This window comes from Rhinolophus ferrumequinum, chromosome 10 (genome assembly GCF_004115265.2).
Source record: "Rhinolophus ferrumequinum isolate MPI-CBG mRhiFer1 chromosome 10, mRhiFer1_v1.p, whole genome shotgun sequence".
Taxonomy (NCBI): Eukaryota; Metazoa; Chordata; class Mammalia; order Chiroptera; family Rhinolophidae; genus Rhinolophus; species Rhinolophus ferrumequinum.
The window spans coordinates 84,658,858-84,677,585 of record NC_046293.1 but is presented as its reverse complement, the minus strand read 5'-3'; the positions used below and the strand labels follow the sequence as shown (position 1 = coordinate 84,677,585).

The window sequence follows — 18,728 nt, the reverse complement described above, 5'->3', positions numbered from 1 at the left end:
ATGGAGCTCTAACCGCGTGAGCCACAGGGCCGGCCCAATAGTTTTAAGTTTTTAATGTGATAAATGAGCTTCGTTTCTTTCTCCTTTAACTATCTTATCCAGGTTGGACTGACAACAACGCTACTCTCAGGGAATGATGTTTATCTAAAATACTTCTATGTTTTGTTTTAGTAACATTCATAAGAACTAGGTTTACAAAGGAACGATGATGGGAATTGAAAGAGATTTTAAAATAGTTTCAGCATGCTCAGCATATTCATTTTTAACTTTGTCTGAAATGGAGCAAGTGATGCTGTATTTTCAAAATTCATTTCAAATTATTCATTAATTGCCAGTTAGAATAATGTAGCCTGTAAGTTTATAGTTAAATTTAAATAATCTTTTGATGAAATAAATGATTCCATATCTATGAATTTGCTGTATGTGGACAGTCTTTAATGGAAAATAAAATTAAAACATTCTATCAAACTCATAATGGTTTGATAACTTTTTGCAGAGATGCAGCATCAAGAGAATCACCTACCGCATTGATAATTGATCTTAAATTATGTAATAACATATAATAACAATCTGTAGAAACCTTATTCTTCCAAGCTTCTACCATTGGTTTTTGCCCTTTGATTTACCTGCCATCGTAAAACAGGTTGCATTCCTGCCTCGCATGGAAAAATTATGAAGGTGAAATTCTGAAGGTATCAAAACATTATAACTCTAGTTGGCCAGTTTATACCTTTAAAAAGATGGGACTCCAAACCAGTTTCTTGCAGCGATGCTAAATGCTCAAATATGCTCAATAGAACATTTTGCTTCGATAACCATCATATCTTAGCATGTAATCACAGTTGTTTATGATTGTCTTCCATATTATCACATAATAAAAAGAATAATCTCGATTTTACTGTATTAGCCTTTATATAATTTATAATCTTTACTAAGTCACTAAGTATAGTTGATAAGCTTTTATCAACTTTCTCAAAGAAAGAAGTAGTATGTTGACTTACATTCCGGGACAAGCTCCTTAATTTAGGTAACTATTTCAGAATGTTTTGTTGTCATTGCAGCTATGCATCCAATTGTATTCCTACACTAACCCACAAATCACATTCATTGACAATGCAATTTTTCATAGTTTTCTGTTGTTTAGAAAACTACATTATGTTTGTAAGCAATGAAGCAGAAACAGAGAATTCTTCATATTACTATCTTATTTGAAAAGTATATAAATTAAGAGAATTGACATATTAGTAATATGTATATAAAAATAATTTATTAGCTTTATTCATTCTGAGTTAATCTACTTGCATATTTCAAATTGTTGTGCTGTTGTTAAGTGATATTTGATCTACCTATTTTGCCAGATTCTCCCAACCTTCCTCTGACAGAACTTTGATGCAGTTTTCACTAATGTCTTGACAATGGTATATATATATTATTTAAATATAATATATATATGTGTATGTACCATATAATTTATACACACATATATATATATTACATTTTTAAGACACATTTTCATTTTATAAGAGGTTTCCAGGAGGAAAAACGTACTATATTGGATTGTAAGATGCAATCCAGTTTTAGAAACATTAAAATGCCACAAAATGTGCATCTTAAGAGTTGAATAAATATAGTAATAATGAAGCACGCTTCGAACACTAATGGCTCTGCTTGATTCTTCTGCTGGAATTCAGAATGGACCTTCATTTGTCCGATTCCTCTTCCGTTTCTTACGGTATGTATTCTTGTGACGTGCCCATAGTTTTAAAGATTTACCCATGTTGGTGGTGTCACTAGTTTATTCATCTTCACTCTCCATGGTATGCATCGACCACAACATATTTGTGCATTCTGCTGATGAAAGTTGCGTGCTGAGACACGGGTGACTGGATCAGTTTCTCACCTCGGGCTTCAGAACTATCTGAAGTCTATTCCTGCACATAAACTTAATGTTTTCTTGCCCACGCGACTTCCTATTTGTTCACAATAGACTTCCTCCTGAAATATACCCTGAAACCTACTGGAGGCACTACCTCTCTAGCCTCTTTTCTTCTACTTCCCATCGTCTACTTCATACTCCGGGCAGATACTGAATTACTGCAGTTCTGAAAACTGTAAGTCACCACACTCTCTTGCCTGAAGGCCTTTGCCCATGTTGCGTTTTCTGCCTGGAATGCTCATTTTCTGCTAACTCTTGTCCACCTCTCAGGAATTGTCTGGTTAGAAAAGTCTTTCTCCACAACATTCCAGTTTGGGACCTTTTCCTTGAGCTCACAACAGACGGGGGCTTCGTGCTGTCATCTCAGGATTTTGTCCGAGTTTATTCCGGCTTTCCAAATTGTCCAATATACGTATTACCGAATAAAACCCCACAAAATAAAACCCCAGGTGGTGCCTGGAAAGGCTGTATAAAAGGTCTGTTTCGTGTAGTTGTAACTTTAATGAACAGGAAACATGGAAATAATACTTAGAAATGTCAGCACCAACTTTTAAAATGTCTTAGGTTAGGGGTAAATCACAAATCACATCCTTGTTGGTAAAAGACATGGAGATACACATATTATTTTCCTTTGCCTTCAGGACTTTTAGCTAGATTCCAGAGGACTTTCTCCAAGAGCAACAAGATAAAACTCTACCCTGAGTTAGTTCTCTGGTATGGGAAAGAAAACATCTCCTTTGGTTCCCTCTTCATGTTTTTCTTTTCTTTTTTATTCAATTTATTTAAACTGAAAAACCAAAAAAACAAAAACAGTTCACCCATTTCTCCCATTCCCAACTCTCCACCTTTGGCAACCATCAATCTGTTCTCTGTATTTATGAGCTTGGTTTTTCTGCTTTTCTTTTTAGATTCCATATATAAGAGACATCATATGATATTTGTCTGTCTCTGTCTTATTTTACATTGCATAATGTACTCGAGATCCATCCATGTTGCCGCAAATAGCAAGATTTCATTCCAAATTGTATGGCTAAATATTTCATTGCATATAGATGCCACAAATTCTTCATCCATTTATCCATTGATGGACACATAGGTTGTTTCTGTATCTTGACTATTGCAAATAATGCTGCCATGAACATAAGGGTGCATATATCTTTATGAGTTATTTTCATTTTCTTTGGATACATACCCAGAAGTGGAATTGCTGGGTCATAAGGTAGTTCTATTTTTAAATTTTTGAGGAACCTCCATACCGTTTTCCATAGTGGCTGCACCAATTTGCAATCCCACCAACAGTGCACAAGGGTTCCCTTTTCTCCACTTCTACTAATGTCTTGACAGTTGACAATATTTAGCATTTAAATTGTTTACTTTATACAAAGCCTATAAAGCATTAGTGTTTATTTGTGAAATGTTGACTATCTGCTTTTTCAGCTTTTTAAATTCATTACTCTTTCTTTCAAAGAGGTCTTCTGATTTTGGACTTACCACTTTTTGAGTTTAGGGTCAGGATTGAGGAGAATTGACAGCAAAAGGGCATCACATAGATAACGTGATAATTTGGGGGTGGTGATAAAAATGTCCTATATCTTGATTGGTATTATGGTAGCAGTCATATGGGTGCATATATTTGCCAAAGCTCATCAAACCATACATATATTTAAAATGTGTGCATTTTATTGTATGGAAGTTATACCTTAATAAGGTAGATTTGAAAAACGTTTCTCCATGAAGCAACCTTCCCCAACGGACTTCTTTTTTTCTGAACTTGATAATGGTACAGAATTTACCAACTGATTACTTAATGTCTTCTTGTGGTCTCCAATTGTTAAGCAGGCCATACTGCCCTGTAAGCTAGCTCTGTCCCCAGCCCCACCCCATCGTTAGCTAACTGGTGTGTGTGGGAAAGAGACAGTATTAAAATATGGTTTCAATTGATAAGGAAATTATCAGTTATTGAGTATATCAATGAGTGATCATTCAAATAGAGATGATTTATAAGTAAAAGTTATGAATTTCTTTTGGACATTAGCAAAAAAACTCCAATTAATTTCTGATTAAGAGCCAAGCATACTATGTACACTCTACCATGCTACAGAAACATGACAACCTACACCCATGAACAAATCAATTAAGCTTCAATGATTCCTGTGGCAATTGAATGGCCACAGTATTTGCTGCTTCTCCCATCTTAAGGTAGAGTCTCTTTCCCACCCCCTGAAGGTGGGATGGCCTTGTGGAAGAGGTGTTGTGCCAGTTCTGAGACTAGGCATCAAGTTGCCTTGTAGATTCCAGTTTTGCACGCTGGGAACCCTGAAGTCATATGAACAAGCCAGGGCTGCCTGGCTGGATAATGAGAAACTCATAGGTCCCCTTACTGTCCCAGATGACAAACACTCAATCACCAGACATGTGGGTGATGCCACCGAAGACCAGTCAGCCTATCAACCCAATTAATGATCTCAGATGCATAGGCAAACCCAGTCAGAATCAACCTGACTGAGCCCAACCTAGATGAGAAGAATTACCCAGAACTGTGAATTAAATAAGGGTTGTAGTTTTAAACCAACAAATCTGGCGATGATTTGTAACTTAGCAATAGATAACTGATACTCAAGGATTCATCCAAAGTTCTCTTAAAAACGGACTCTTCAGGCCGTTTTAAATATTTATAAACAAGTCATTAAACCCTTAAAAGAAACTAAAAGTGAAGGTTGAAGCTGACATGCAAGGAATAATTTATTTCTCCCTGGAAATATTAATTGGAAAATGAGGTAAAGTGCTCTGGGTAGATAACTAGAATGAGGGAGGAAATGAACTAATGTTTTAAAAGTAAATGTATGATTTCAGTGGCACATGTAGTGGCTAGAGCTGGTTCACACCAACCTGTGAGATCCAGTCACTAACTTTTCAGGAATTTTGCGAACCAGTTGTTAAACCACTGGTAACTTAAGTCAGCTATGCTGAAAGTATTTACAACATGGAAACTGGCAAATAATAACAATCAGAGCCAGTTGTTAAACCTTTACTAATATACTACTGGGCACACCTATTGTTGGAGGCAAATTTCATCAGAATGTGTAGATAAATATACATATGAAAACATCCTTACTGTTTAAAGAAGACATTGGTTCTGCTACGATATGTGATCTTAAGGAAGCCAATTAGTCTCTCTGGATCTCAGTTTCCATATCTGTAAAATCAAAGTCTGTGCCCAAAAATCATCTTTAAGGTGTGTTTCAGCTCTACTATTCTGTTTTCTATGATCCTATGGTTGAGAGCTGTACCTGGATGGCAACAATCGAAAAGACCAACGGGATCAATCCAGATTGTCACACTGACCGTGTTACTAACCACAAATGATGCTCTAATTCAAGACAAATTGAAGTAAGTGGTGTAATAGTAATTCAATGTGCTTTAGATTATGGAAGAGGTAAATTATGACTAGACAGACAGGAAAGAAGGGAAGGTTTGGGCAAGCTATTCTGTCAATCAGTATGGAGAATTCTAATCTTTGAATCCATAGTGGTTGGAACTCTATAGGTGCTTAATGAAATTTGCTGAAATGATTAGATGCCTGGAGAAAACATTAGAAATAAGATGTAATCCTGCTGAATTGAAGACTCAGAAGAAATTAGAAGGATTCTACTTGTGATTTCAGATGTAATTGTGAGACTCAGCCTCAGTTTCACCATGTAAAATCAGGCACTAATTTACAAGCAACACTACAAGAATTCAGGCAATCATGATTGTGAAGCATTTCAGGCGTATAAATATGAGGTGATGTTAGTTAATAAATCAAAGTGAATGCCTTGGTGCAAAACTAGAAAGCACATTGCATGTTCTTCCTGAGCATTTCTTCCCAGTGCGTTAAAAATATTCTTACTTTCTGAAGGTTAAACAGTACATTAGAAAAAAGTAGGGGATAATTGGCTGAGCTATGATTGGGAAAATACTACTGTGACATTAGAATATTTGCAAATCATTTTGGTAAGCAAGTCACGTTGAACTTCTCAGAAAAAAAATCTAAGAAATCATTCTCTTTGTCTATAAGCAGTGGACACATTTATTTATGCCTTCAGCAAATAAAAGTTTGTTAGTTCTTGTGTTTGGGCACTGATATTCAATGAATTTTTCATTTCTGGAAATCAAAAATTTTTCATTTCTGGAAATCAAAAAATACACATCTGAAACTGGAAAAATGTTCCCTGGGTAAGGGTTTGCTTAAAATGCTAGAGCCATCCAAAATGAAGGCACGTCTTATTTTCTTCTTTTCTTAAAAAATGTTTGGAATCTAATTAAGGTTGCTTCCTAGAATATGTGAAAACCACACTTCCTATCTTGCATATCAGTATCATTCCAGTACAAATGTCATTATGTGCTTAGCTGCAGGCAAGTAAGAACTAGGGCAAGACGTGACACAGTCTTTAATGAGCTGCTGAACTACAGACCCTATCCTCAGGAAAATACAGACACACATACTCAAAATTCGACACACTTTCAGGAGTTTCATAGATACCCCCAATCCCAAATCCCATTCATGGGATCTTTAGGTTAAAATCCTTTGCACTAGAGCAATTTCTTTTATAAAATCACATTTAGACGCTTGCGGTACAATGAACGTACCAGGCCATATGAGGCACTAGGGACACAGTGGAACACATAACCAGTCAGGTCCTTGCAAGCCGTGGAGCTTACAGTCCAGGAGAGGAAACAGACATTTATCAAATAATCACACACACAAAAATGCGTAATTACAAATTTTGATCAAGTGCTATGGAGGTGGAAGAATTACATCCCACCTCTCCAGACATCATGCAAACAAGAGAATGGAGTGAAATATTTAAAGTGTTGAGAACAAAAAAACCTCACCAACCTAGAATTCTGTAGCCTGCAAATTCTGTATAATTTGCAGGGTAAATAAAGATTTTATCAAACAAAAATCGAGGGAATTTGTTGCCAGTAGACCTGCCTTGCCAGAATGTTAAAAGTTCTTCAGAGAGAAGGAAAATTACATAGGTCAGAACTTGAATCTACATTTTTTAAAAAGAAAGAACAGTGGAGGAGTAAGTGAAGGTAAAATAAAAACTTCTATTTTTCTTATTCTTTAATAACCTAACATATAATATTGTTCAAAAAATAACTGCAACAATGTATTTGATTATATTGTTTACGTATATATGCTCATATGCTCATATGCTTATGTATAAGAGAAGTTAAGGGCAGCAATGATACAAGGGATGGGTGGGAGGAATTGCGATTATTTTATTATTGTTAGGCACTCATACTACCCAGGAAGCAGCATAGTGTTTTTTGACAGTGGACTTGGCTTAGTTGCAAATATATATTGCAAACTCTAAGACAGCCACTAAAAAGACTTTTTTAAAAAGTGTAACAGATATGCAAAGAAAGGAGAGAAAATACAATCACATAAAATGATTAAGAAAAACTACAAAGGGCTGAAAAAGAGTAGAAGACACAAATAGGAACAAAGGACTAGGGCAAAAAATAGAAAACAGTAACAAATATGGTAGATAGTATTCCAACTGTATCAATAATCACTTTGAGCATCAATGGTCTAAATGCACCAATTAAAAGAAAGAGATTGCCAGGGAGGATCAAAAAACAAGACCTAACAATATGTTGTCTGCAAAAAATCCTACTTTAAATATAAAGACACATACAGATTAAAAATAAATAAAGATATACCATATCAGTACTATTCAAAAGACAGCAGGATTAGCTATAGTAATTTCATACACAATGGACTTCAGAACAAGTAGTTATCAGGAAAAAGAAGGACATTAAATAACGATTAAAGGGTCAATTTTCCAAGAAGACATAACAATCCTTAACATGTATGCATCTAACATATATGCATCTAACAAAAGTACCTCAAAATATGTGAGGCAAAAACTGATAAAACTGTACAGAGAAATAGATGAATCCACTATTATAATTGGAGACTTTAACATGCCTCTATCAGAAATGGACAAATACACCAGACAGGAAATCAGTAAGGACATGGTTGAACTCAACCACACCATGAATCAACAAGATATAATGGATATGTATAGTCTACGTCATCCAACATCAACAGAATACATATATATTCCAAGTTCACATGAAACATTCATTAAGACAGACTAAAATCTGGGCCATAAAAAACAACTTAACAAATTTAAAAGAACAGAAATCATATGGTGTCTCCTCTCAGACCACAATGGAATTAACAGAAATCAATAAAAACAACAACAACAAAAAACTTGGAAAATCCCCAAATACTTGAAGATTAAACAACACACTGCTGAGTAACACAGGGATCAAAGAAGAAGTATCAAGAGAAATTAAACAATATTTTGAACTACATAAAAAAAATAACATAAAATTTGTGGGGTGTAGTGAAAACAAGCTTAAAAGAAATTTTATCATCGAATGCATATATTAGAAAAAAAGAAAGATCTAAAGTCAATCATTGTAAGCTTCCACTTTAGAAAACTAGAAAAAGAGCAAATTAAATCCAAAGTAAGGAAAAGAAAAGAAATAAGAATTAGAGCAGAAATCGATACAATTGAGAACAGGAAATCAATAGGGAAAAAATCAACAAACCGAAAGCTGATTCATTGTAAAGATCAATAAAAATCAATGAACCAACAAGCCAGGCTAACTAAGGAAAAAAACCCGAGAAGACACAAATTGTTAGTATCAGAATGAAAGAGGGAACATCACTACAAATTTCATTGACATCTAAAAGGGTAACAAAACAATACATGAACAACTCTATACCCACAAATTTCATAACTTAGATGAAATGTATCAATTCTTTGAAAGACACAATCTGGCAAAACGCATACAAGAAGAAACAGACTACTTGAATAGGTCTATATCCTATCAAAGAAATTGCATCAATAATTAATAACCTTCCAAAACACAGACTGCCAGGCCCAGATGGGTTCACTGATGAAGTCTACCAAACATTTAAGGAGTAAGTAACACTAATTCTCTACAATTTCTTTCAGAGGATAGAAGTAGAGGGAATACTTCCTAACTCATTCTATGAGGCCAGCATTACTTTAATCAAAACCAGACAGAGACATTACAAGAAAAGGAGACTAAAGGCCAGTATCTAAAATGAACACAGATGCAAGAATCCTCAACAAAGTATTAGCAAATCAAATCCAAAACGTATGAGAAAAATTATACACCATGACCAAGTGGGCTTTATTTCAGATATGTAAGGATGGTTTAACATTTGAAAATTAATGTGATCCATCAGTATTGAAGAAGAACAAAGTCACAGAGGACTGCCACTACTTGACTTCAAGACTCACTATAAAGCTACAGTAATCAAGACAGAGTGGTATTGGTGAAGGAACAGACAAAGTGATCAATGGAACAGAACAGAGAGCCCAGAGACAGACACACATAAATATAGTCAACTGATCTTTGACAAAAGAGTAAAGGCAATACAACGGAGCAAATAGAGTCTTTTAAACAAATGGTGCTGGAACTGGACAGCCACATGCAAAAAAAAAAAAATGGATTTAGACACACAGATCTTAAACTTTTCACAAAAATTAATTCAAAATAGATCATAGATCTAAATATAAAATACAAAACTATAAAACTTTTAAACAATAACATAGGAGAAAATATAAATGATCTTGGGTTTAGTGATGACTTTTTAGAAATAATACCAAATCATGATCCATGCAAGAAATAATGATCAGCTAGACTTCATTAAAATTTTCTGCTCTGTGAAAAAGACACTGTGAAGAGAAAGAAAAGATAAGCCTCAGAGTAGGAGAAAATATTTGCAACACATATCTGATAAAGCACTGATACCCAAAATATACAAAGAATTCTTAAAATTCAACAAGATAACAACCTACTTTAAAAATGGGCCAAAGTCCTTAACAGACTCCACACCAAGTACATACACAGTAAATAAGCATATGAAAAGATGCTCCACATCGTAAGTCATCAAAGAAATGAAAATTAAAACAAGATACCACTACATATCAGAATGGCCAAAATCCAAAACACTGACACCACCACATGCTGGCGAGGATGTAGAGAAACAGGAAGTCTCAGTCACTGCTGGTGGGGATCCAAAATGGTCCAGACACTTTGCAAGGCAGTTTGACAGTTCCTTACAAAACTAAACATACTCTCACCATATGATCCAGCAACTATGCTCCTTAGTATTTCCTCAAAGGAGTTGAAAACTATGACAACACAAAAACCTGAACACGGATGTTTATAACTGCTTTATTCATAATTGCCAAATTTGGATACAACCCAAGATGTCCTCAGTAGATAAATGGATAAACTGTGGTACATCCACACAATGGAATATTATTCAGCACTGAAATGAACTATCAAGCCATGAAAGGACGTAGAGGAACCTTAAATGCATATTACTAAGTGAAAGAAAACAATATGAAAGACTACATACTGTATGATTTCAACATGTAACATTATGAAAAAGGCAAGACAATGGAGACAAGAGATCAATGGATTTCAAGGGTTAGGGAGGAAAAGGAGGGTGAACAGGCCAAACACATAGGATTTTTAGGGCAGTGCAACTACTGCGTATGATTCTGTAATACGCAGAATACATACATGCCATTCTACATTGTCAAAACCCATAGAATGTACAACACCAAGAGTGAACCCTAATGTACACTATGGACTATGAGTGATATGTTAATACATCACTTGTAACAAATGTATCCCTCAGTGGGAAATGTCAATAATGGGGGAGGCTAGGCACATGTGGGGACCTGGGAAATCCCTTCCACTCAATTTTGCTATGAACCTAAAATTGGTCTAAAAAATAGTCTTTTTAAAAAAGAAAAAGTATCCACCAGGTTGTTAATAACAGTATTATTTACAATAGGGAACAAACAGAAACAATGATTATATTCAACAGTAGGGAATTAATTAAATTACGACAATCCAGATGCATCCGTTAAATAAAAGTATGTAATCATATGGCAAAAAAAAATCATAATATTAAATTAAAAAAAAAACAAGTTACAAAGCAGCATGCACAATAAATACTATTTTTATTTTTTTAAGTATATTTATGCAGCAAAACAAAAGGAAAAAATGTAAGCAAAAATGTTAGTGTTATCTTTGGTACAATTACGGGTAACTTTTGCTTATTCATTCTCCAATTTTTAATAATGATGTGTTACATTCATGGTTTAAAAAAACAATGTCATTAGAAAAATAAAGTAGCTCGTTAGATACCAGTTCAGTAGATACTATGGTCCTTAAGAGACTGTATTTTGCTCTTGGCCTAGCAAAAAGTATAATGCCTCCTCACAAGTCCTAAGGGTTCAACACTTGATAACTACTAGATCGACAGAATGAATAATGGCCTCAGAATATTTCAACACTTCATTTCACTGCCATTTAATCTATTAGTCATTCTTACCCAAAGAACATCCAAATATGCTCTGCTGATACTTGGATGTTCTTTAGCACTACCTTTGGGTGTGGGATGTTCCAATCCAACCTATGTGAGAGTGCCCTCTGGTGGTTTTACCGACAACGTTCTTTATCAATTTGAGGTGTGTTAATCCACCTCCCCAATGGAAATACGAGAATAAGGACTGGGTAGTGAGTTTTTCATGAAACTACGTTTATTCCATTTGAAGGACCATCCCACCTTATGTAATTTTTAAATTTCTGAAAAAAACAAATAAGTGGATCTTTCATAATGACTAAATAATGTTAGTGATGGTGGGTTATTACTATTACTACCCCTTAGGGTGGGGAAGGGGAGGAGAGGGGAGCTGAGGGTGGTAATGGAATATGTACTTATTTAGCAAAATTTAAAATCAGCAACCCATGAGAACCAAAATTCTAGGAACTACAGTATTAATCTGTATTTCCAGTATAATAAAACCAAAGTTAATTCTCCAAGGCATTGACCTGTGAATGTGTGGTTTAGGAATCTTTTGGTTGAATAATCTGTTTAGTAGCCTTTTGTACTTGAAGAAAATCTGTCATTTAACTAATCATTTTTTATCCTCTCTACTTCTATAATGTGACACAGCTCAGTCTTTCTTTCCCTAAAAATTAATAATATATTAATGAAAAAAGTTAACCCCTTAAAAACATTTCCTTTCAGTAAGAGGGTGGCCATTATTTCCTTTCCTTTCCTAGTCACTATTCCTTACATTTCACTGAACATTTGAACCTTCAGCTATAGTTCCTTTATTAAAAGAACTAATTAAACAATAGACTTTAATGTGAAATCATTTTTCACATCAATTTTTTAAATATCACAAATATTTTAGAAATTTGAATAAAGCACCTTTCCACCCTCTTAAAAGATTCTTCGCCTCCTAAATAGAAATCACTGGGGCAGCAATGTTATTAAGGACCATATCCAAGCCAGTAGTGACAATCCATAGCAGGACAATCTACTAACATTCTCATAACACTAGTTTAGTGATACTCGCACTTTGATCGCATGTGTTCCAAAGCTAGCTTAATTTTAAGATAGTTAAAATAAGTCTGAAAGCAAACTATATAACATATAATATTCTTTATAGGAAAGTACATTCTGGGATGAAAGAAAACCCGCCTGTCATTGTGATGCACTGTGAAAAAGCTTTCAAGCCTGACAGTCTGGATCCTGGCTCCCCCACTTGCCAGGTAGGTAGGTCACTTAGCCTCACCTGTAAAATGAGCATGATGCTCTTTCTGCAAAGGATTATTGTGAGAATTTAATAAAAATGCATGTAAAGGACCTAGCTGATAGGAGTAACTGATTAAAATGTAATTTAATTATTTCCTAGAAGCCACAATAAAGGAAATATTATAACATCTATTTTTTGGATGGACCTCTTGAGTTTCTTTTCAAAGGCAATTTAAAAATCTCCTTCAGAAGGAGAACCATGCACATTTTTATGAATCATATTTGCAGTACTAACAATACTTGGCTGATAATGTAAAATACTGAATCATACTAGTCACATAAAAATAAATGGTAGACCAATATCTCAAAAGGAAAATAAAGTAGGTTTCTCTCAATAAGAATGTCAAATCCAGAATTACTATATATAAAGAAATACACACTCTAATAGATGAAAAGACATTTTATTATTATTTTACTATATAACATATTAGTGAATATACGTGACTACATTTTCTCAAATGGTAAATGAGACACAGGATAACATTTCTCTTTGATTACTGAAAACCTCAACATCATCTGTCTTTTGGAGGATTCAATTTCTTACGACGTCTATGATACCTTGAAAAGAAGAAAATATTTAAGATAAGATTATTTATTTTAATACAAGTTAACTGTCTCTGATAGAAATATCAAATTTCTATGATTAGTTTTCTGTTTATTAATATTCAATTAAATCAATCAAACTATGTATGTGTTTACAGTTAGATATATCTCAGGTTTCTTAATAAGCCACATTTCCCCATAATGAAAAGTATTTTCTATTAATGAAACACTTTAGAAAATCACCTTTCAGATCTTGATAATTTCAATATGGTACCCTGGATGACTGATCTTTAATTAAAAATGAATGATTGTTTTTGTAGTAAAGAAACAGCACATTGTGAACATGCTGAACATGTTGTTTCAAGTTTTAGCCAAAAGGGGATGTTTTCCTCTAAATGGAGGGCTGGCTCGTAAGTCGCAAAAGCATGTTTTAATACACAATAGGATACAATTAGTAATATGTACATGGAAAAATGTGTAATGTCACAAAAAAATAGAAGAAATGATAATTAAAAGTGCGGACCTTTTACTTGTTTTTGCAATTACAAATGTTTTTAAAGTCAAAATGCCCAATCCAAGCAGGGGTGTGGTGAAATAAGCAGTATCAGATCTGACTGGCTAAAGTATTAATTGGTACAATACTTTTAAAAAGTAGTGTGGTGATATATATCAAAAAAAACTTTTTTAAATAGTCATAACTTTTGATGTCTTAATTCCTCTTCTGGAACTCAATTCTAAAGCAATATAAAAGAATGGTTAAAATTTTCATTGGGGGAGGGGGAGATACAGTATGCAAATTTATATATAGCATAATTGAAACCATATAAAAATAGGCAAATTAACATAAGTGTGTATAGATACAAACAGAGAAATGAAATGTATTGTTAGCAGTGATTATCTCTGAGGAATTTTACCATGGAGAATTTTTCTTTTTACTTCACTGCATTTCCTTATTTTCTTTATTGATTTAAGAAAATTTCTATACAGACTACATGTGTTTTGGTAATGAGTTCTCTTCAACGGCCAGATTTTGGCAAGTTGATCTGAGTTAAAAATTTCTGTATCATAAATGATAAGACAATGTAAACTATGCTCTTTAGTTGTTATGATTAACCTAAAGTATTTTTTGCTTGTTTTAAAATTTCATACAGGCAACTTTCCTATACATTATTTTTTCTGATGTTGATTTTTAAAAATTTGCAAAATATAGAAATTAGGTTGAAAAGAACTGAGTGTCTATATATACTAACATGGAACACTAAGTGGTAGAATAATACATATATCTTTTCTGTAAATATTTCTACATGTACTTATAATGGCATAAAGAAAATTACATTTTATTATGGATTCCAGTTACATGTCAGATAATCAGATTTTACAAGATTTTAGTACTGAATATTACTTCCTAAACCCCTGCTGCTTTGAGAGAACACATGAAAGGTATTCTTTCAAAGCAGCAGGGGTTTGAGAAGTAATATCCTTTATGAAATTATTTATAAAATTTTTGAACATGTGTTTTTCTGGGAAGTGGATTCATACTCGTATGTTTCATCAAATTCTCAATGAAGTCTGTTGCCCTAAAAAAGCTAAGAACTATCCTATAAAAATGTGACTCAGCTCCCATTTAATTGCTCAATTATTTTCACTACTCAAGACTGACTGAATATACTTGAGACCCTGATAGCCCTAAACCTAACAAAATCAAGTTCTAAAATATGCTCAATAAATGTCAAATAGCATTTACAGATTTCTGGTCATGCATGAATTTCATTACTTGCTACAATCAATAACCAGAAGTAAGCACATTAATATTTAGGGTGTCCTTATAACTTAACATCCAGAGTAGAACCCTCTAGCTCAGGGGTGTCCAAACTGCAGCCCGCGGGCCAACTGCGGCTCGCAATCCATTGTTAATTGGTCCACAGCAAATTCCAAAAATATACTTAGTTTACTTAACTAAACCAAGTGAGTCAATACGTACTTCACCTCGAGTGAGTGGCCCGGCTCTTTGTGTATTTTACCGCATATGGCCCTTGGTGAAAACCGTTGAAAAAAGTTTGGACACCCCGACTTTAGAGGATAAAACCTATCCAATTAATTAACAAAAAAGTTAAGTTGAGACTGTTCCTGGCAAACCAATACGTATATTGTTATCCTTCTTAAATGACACAATGACTCAGTGATATATAGAATATTTGTCCAGTTTTTAATCCAGAGTAGAACTTTATCTCCTGGTTCACACTGTAGTTAGGTCTCCAAACCTGTTTCCTACTGATGGTAGTGGCTAATTTTTGTTACCTCCATGGGAAAATATTCATTTGTACATTTATAGGATTGCTCTACATTTCAGAAATTTAGAATTACTTTCCAAATCCTTTTTACATTCCATCTAGCCTTCTTTTAATCCTTCTTTCTTTCAACGTAACTTTACATTTAGTGGAGCTATGTTTGCTTCCTACTATTTTGTTTAGTAGGTATATTGAGCACACAATGGAGTATACAGAGGTTGTATTATGAAGTTGTACACATGAAACTTATATAATGTTATTAAACAATGTTACCCCAATAAATTTAATTTTAAAAAAAGAATCAGGACCATCCATTCATTCATTTTATAATGTGAGTATCTACTATGTGCCAGGCACTATTTCTAGGTGCTAAGGATTCTGTAGTACACAAAACAAGACAAAACTCCCACTCTCATGAAGCTTACATTCCAGTGCAGAAAACAGGAAAACAGTGTAAGCTTGTGAGACAGGGAAGGCTTCACTGAGTAAAAACCTGACACAAGTGAGAGAGCTAGCTAGCTTTGCTGGTGTCAGCTGGAAGAGCATTTCCATGCAGCGTGAACAGCAAGTATAAGGGCTCTGGGGTGGAAGGAAGGGCATGTTCAAGGGACAGCAAAGAGGCCATGTGTCTGGAAGACAGTGAAGAAAGAACGTCAGGAAATGAGGTGGACAGGTGAAGGGGGCCTATAGCTTGTCTCTGAGTGAGATGGGAAGCAGGTGGAGAGTTTCAACAGAAAAATTGTAAGAACAGAAGTTCTAACAGAGTTACTCTGGCTGTATGCTCAGAGCAGACTGCAGGGGGTAAAGGCAGAAGCAGGAGACCAGTTAGAAAGCACTTCAATAAGCCAGGCAAAGGATGGTGGCAGAGGGAATGGTGACAAATGGTCAAATCGGGATACCTTTTGGAGACCAAGCTGACAGGATTTGCTGACGAACAAGATGTTGAGTGTGAGACAGAGAAGAGTCAAGAGTGGCAGCAAGGTTTGTGGCCCACGCAGTGAGGAGGAGAATGGAGCTGGCATAAGCACAGACAGGGAAGGCTGCAGGAGAAGCTGATTTGCGGCAGGCCATCAGAACCTCACATCGACACATTAAGTCAGGGATGGATGCTTATTAGACATGTCGAGTAGGCAGTTGGATATACAGGTCTGTAGGCCGAGGAGAGGTCCTCACCAGACACAGACTCGAGAGCCACCAGCATGCAGATCAGCAACGAGACTGGATAAGATCACTGTCTTAAAAAGAATGGGACAGAAAAGAGGAGTGATCCAAGGGACTAATCCTTGAAGCACTCCAAAATTTAGAGATAGGTGGAGATGATAAGAGATCAGCAAGAGAAACCAAAAGAGTCTATGAACTTTAGAAATGTAAGAAGAGTTTCACAAAGTTCTTAAGGTAGAATTAATGAGAAAAACAGATACCTCACATACAACCATCAGGAACTCCGCAATATTGCAAAATGATATGTTCTGGAAAGAATTATACTGGAAGGAATGCTCCATCCTTTCTGTTTTCATGCCAACTGAGGAAGAACTGAATAAAGAACCTGTACACAGATGCTGGCAATTGAGAGGACTGACAAGCCCTGCTTCCTGGGGACTAGCAACACTGAAGGCCAGCAGGAGACACCTCAGGGGCAGCTGTGAAGAGCAAAGAAACTCAGAATCCTGTCCTCCACATTTGGGCTACCAAACGCAAATTGCTGTAGGGAATACAAAACAAAGGGATTTGCATAAGGGTGCTTTTCAAAGATATGTTCCAGTTCAGGCCCCATAACTTCAGGTAAAAGTAACACAATAGCCTAGCTAATTTGTTTTCATCTCCTGTAGTATCATCAAACAAGAAGTAGCAGGAGCCTCAGGGTTATATTTGCTTTTTTTTTTTAATCAATCTTTGCACAATTGCAAATAAAAACAGTAATCCAGGCAAAACCAGAGGGTGGGAACTAAAAGTTCAATTTAACCCCAAATCCAGTGTCATGGGCTTCTTCATTACCCATCTCCCACACTAAGAATTCAAAGAAAATCTAAAATTAAAGAAAAGTAGAAATTATAAAGTAAAATCACAGAGAGCTCATTTAAGCTCAACTACTATTAAAAAAAAAGAATTCAAACAATTCTAGCACTCAGTCTTGGTATAAAGCCCAAAGCTAAAACTCTGAATTGCCATCCTAAAGCAAACAGGATTACCAGAATTAAGAAGCAGCAAAATTCAATTCACAGATTTAGCAGTAACAACTTTAGACCTCCAGACTTCAGATAATCTAATCACCAGTGTTTATTGGTTATTAGACTATTTCAGTATCAATTCTGTATAGTCATACTACCTTCCTTCCCAGTCCACCCACTGTGGGTGAGGCCAATAATTAGATGCAGGTATTTCAGGGCTGAATGAGGTCAGGCAACACCTTAGCATCAGAAAGCCTTTGCTGACCTTAATTAAGGACCTGATAAGGAGGAACACCTTTGTGACCCACCCACCTAAAGTGGAAATTAGATCAACCCACGTAAGTAACTTGATCGCTGAACTCTGAGAATAAAACTTCCAAGGACTACTGGGAAATTTACCAGTGCACCATCCCAAACACTACTGTAAATAAAGTACTACCTCAAAGAGAAACTGAACAACTTTCAAGAAGGTGTGACGATAATTACCGTGTTTCTCCGAAAATAAGACCTAGCCGGACAATCAGCTGTAATGCGTCTTTTGGAGCAAAAATTAATATAAGCCCCGGTCTTAATTAATTAAACCTGGTCTTATATTAATTTTTGCTCCAAAAGACGCATTACAGCTGATTGTCCGGCTAAGTCTTATTTTCGGGAAAATACGATAGGTAAGATAACATCTCATTAGACAGTAATAACTTAGCACCCATACATTGTATTAAAGGCCCTATGGAAAATTACAAAATGGAAGATACATTCCTGATGAAGAGAGCATAATCTACAGCAGAAGACGTAACCAAAAATTTACCTACACATGACATTAACAAGTATCTAATAAACAATAGTTACATATAATTGTGCTAATAGGGGTAGTAGCTATTCAAAGTGACTATAATCAAATGAAATTTCATGAAGGAAGTGAGTTAGAGCAAATGGCAGAGGAAGAGTGAAAGTATTGAAAATCAAAGGAAAAAGCACTTAAGATGGCTTGATACTGAAAAGTTAGATTGTAAAGCAAAACCCAACTATACACTACTTATAAGAAACCCACTTTAAATATAAAGACACAGATAGGA

The 18,728-nt window shown here is 35.1% G+C and overlaps 1 protein-coding gene across 3 annotated transcripts in view; it reads right to left on the bottom strand.

Annotated features, from left to right (window-relative positions):
• MRPL42 (mitochondrial ribosomal protein L42) overlaps nucleotides 1-18,728 on the bottom strand; it is a 54,701-nt gene that overhangs the window by 12,490 nt on the left and 23,483 nt on the right. Inside the window, exon 6 of one of the 3 annotated variants that reach the window (XM_033118049.1) lies at nucleotides 12,994-13,214. The exons of 1 other annotated variant lie outside the window; for it this stretch is intronic. In XM_033118049.1, the coding sequence (XP_032973940.1) occupies nucleotides 13,169-13,214 (46 nt within the window). In that variant the 3' untranslated portion in view covers nucleotides 12,994-13,168. Of the gene's footprint in view, nucleotides 1-12,993; nucleotides 13,215-18,728 lie in introns of those variants that run through there. One more of the 3 variants, XM_033118048.1, reaches the window with a different exon arrangement.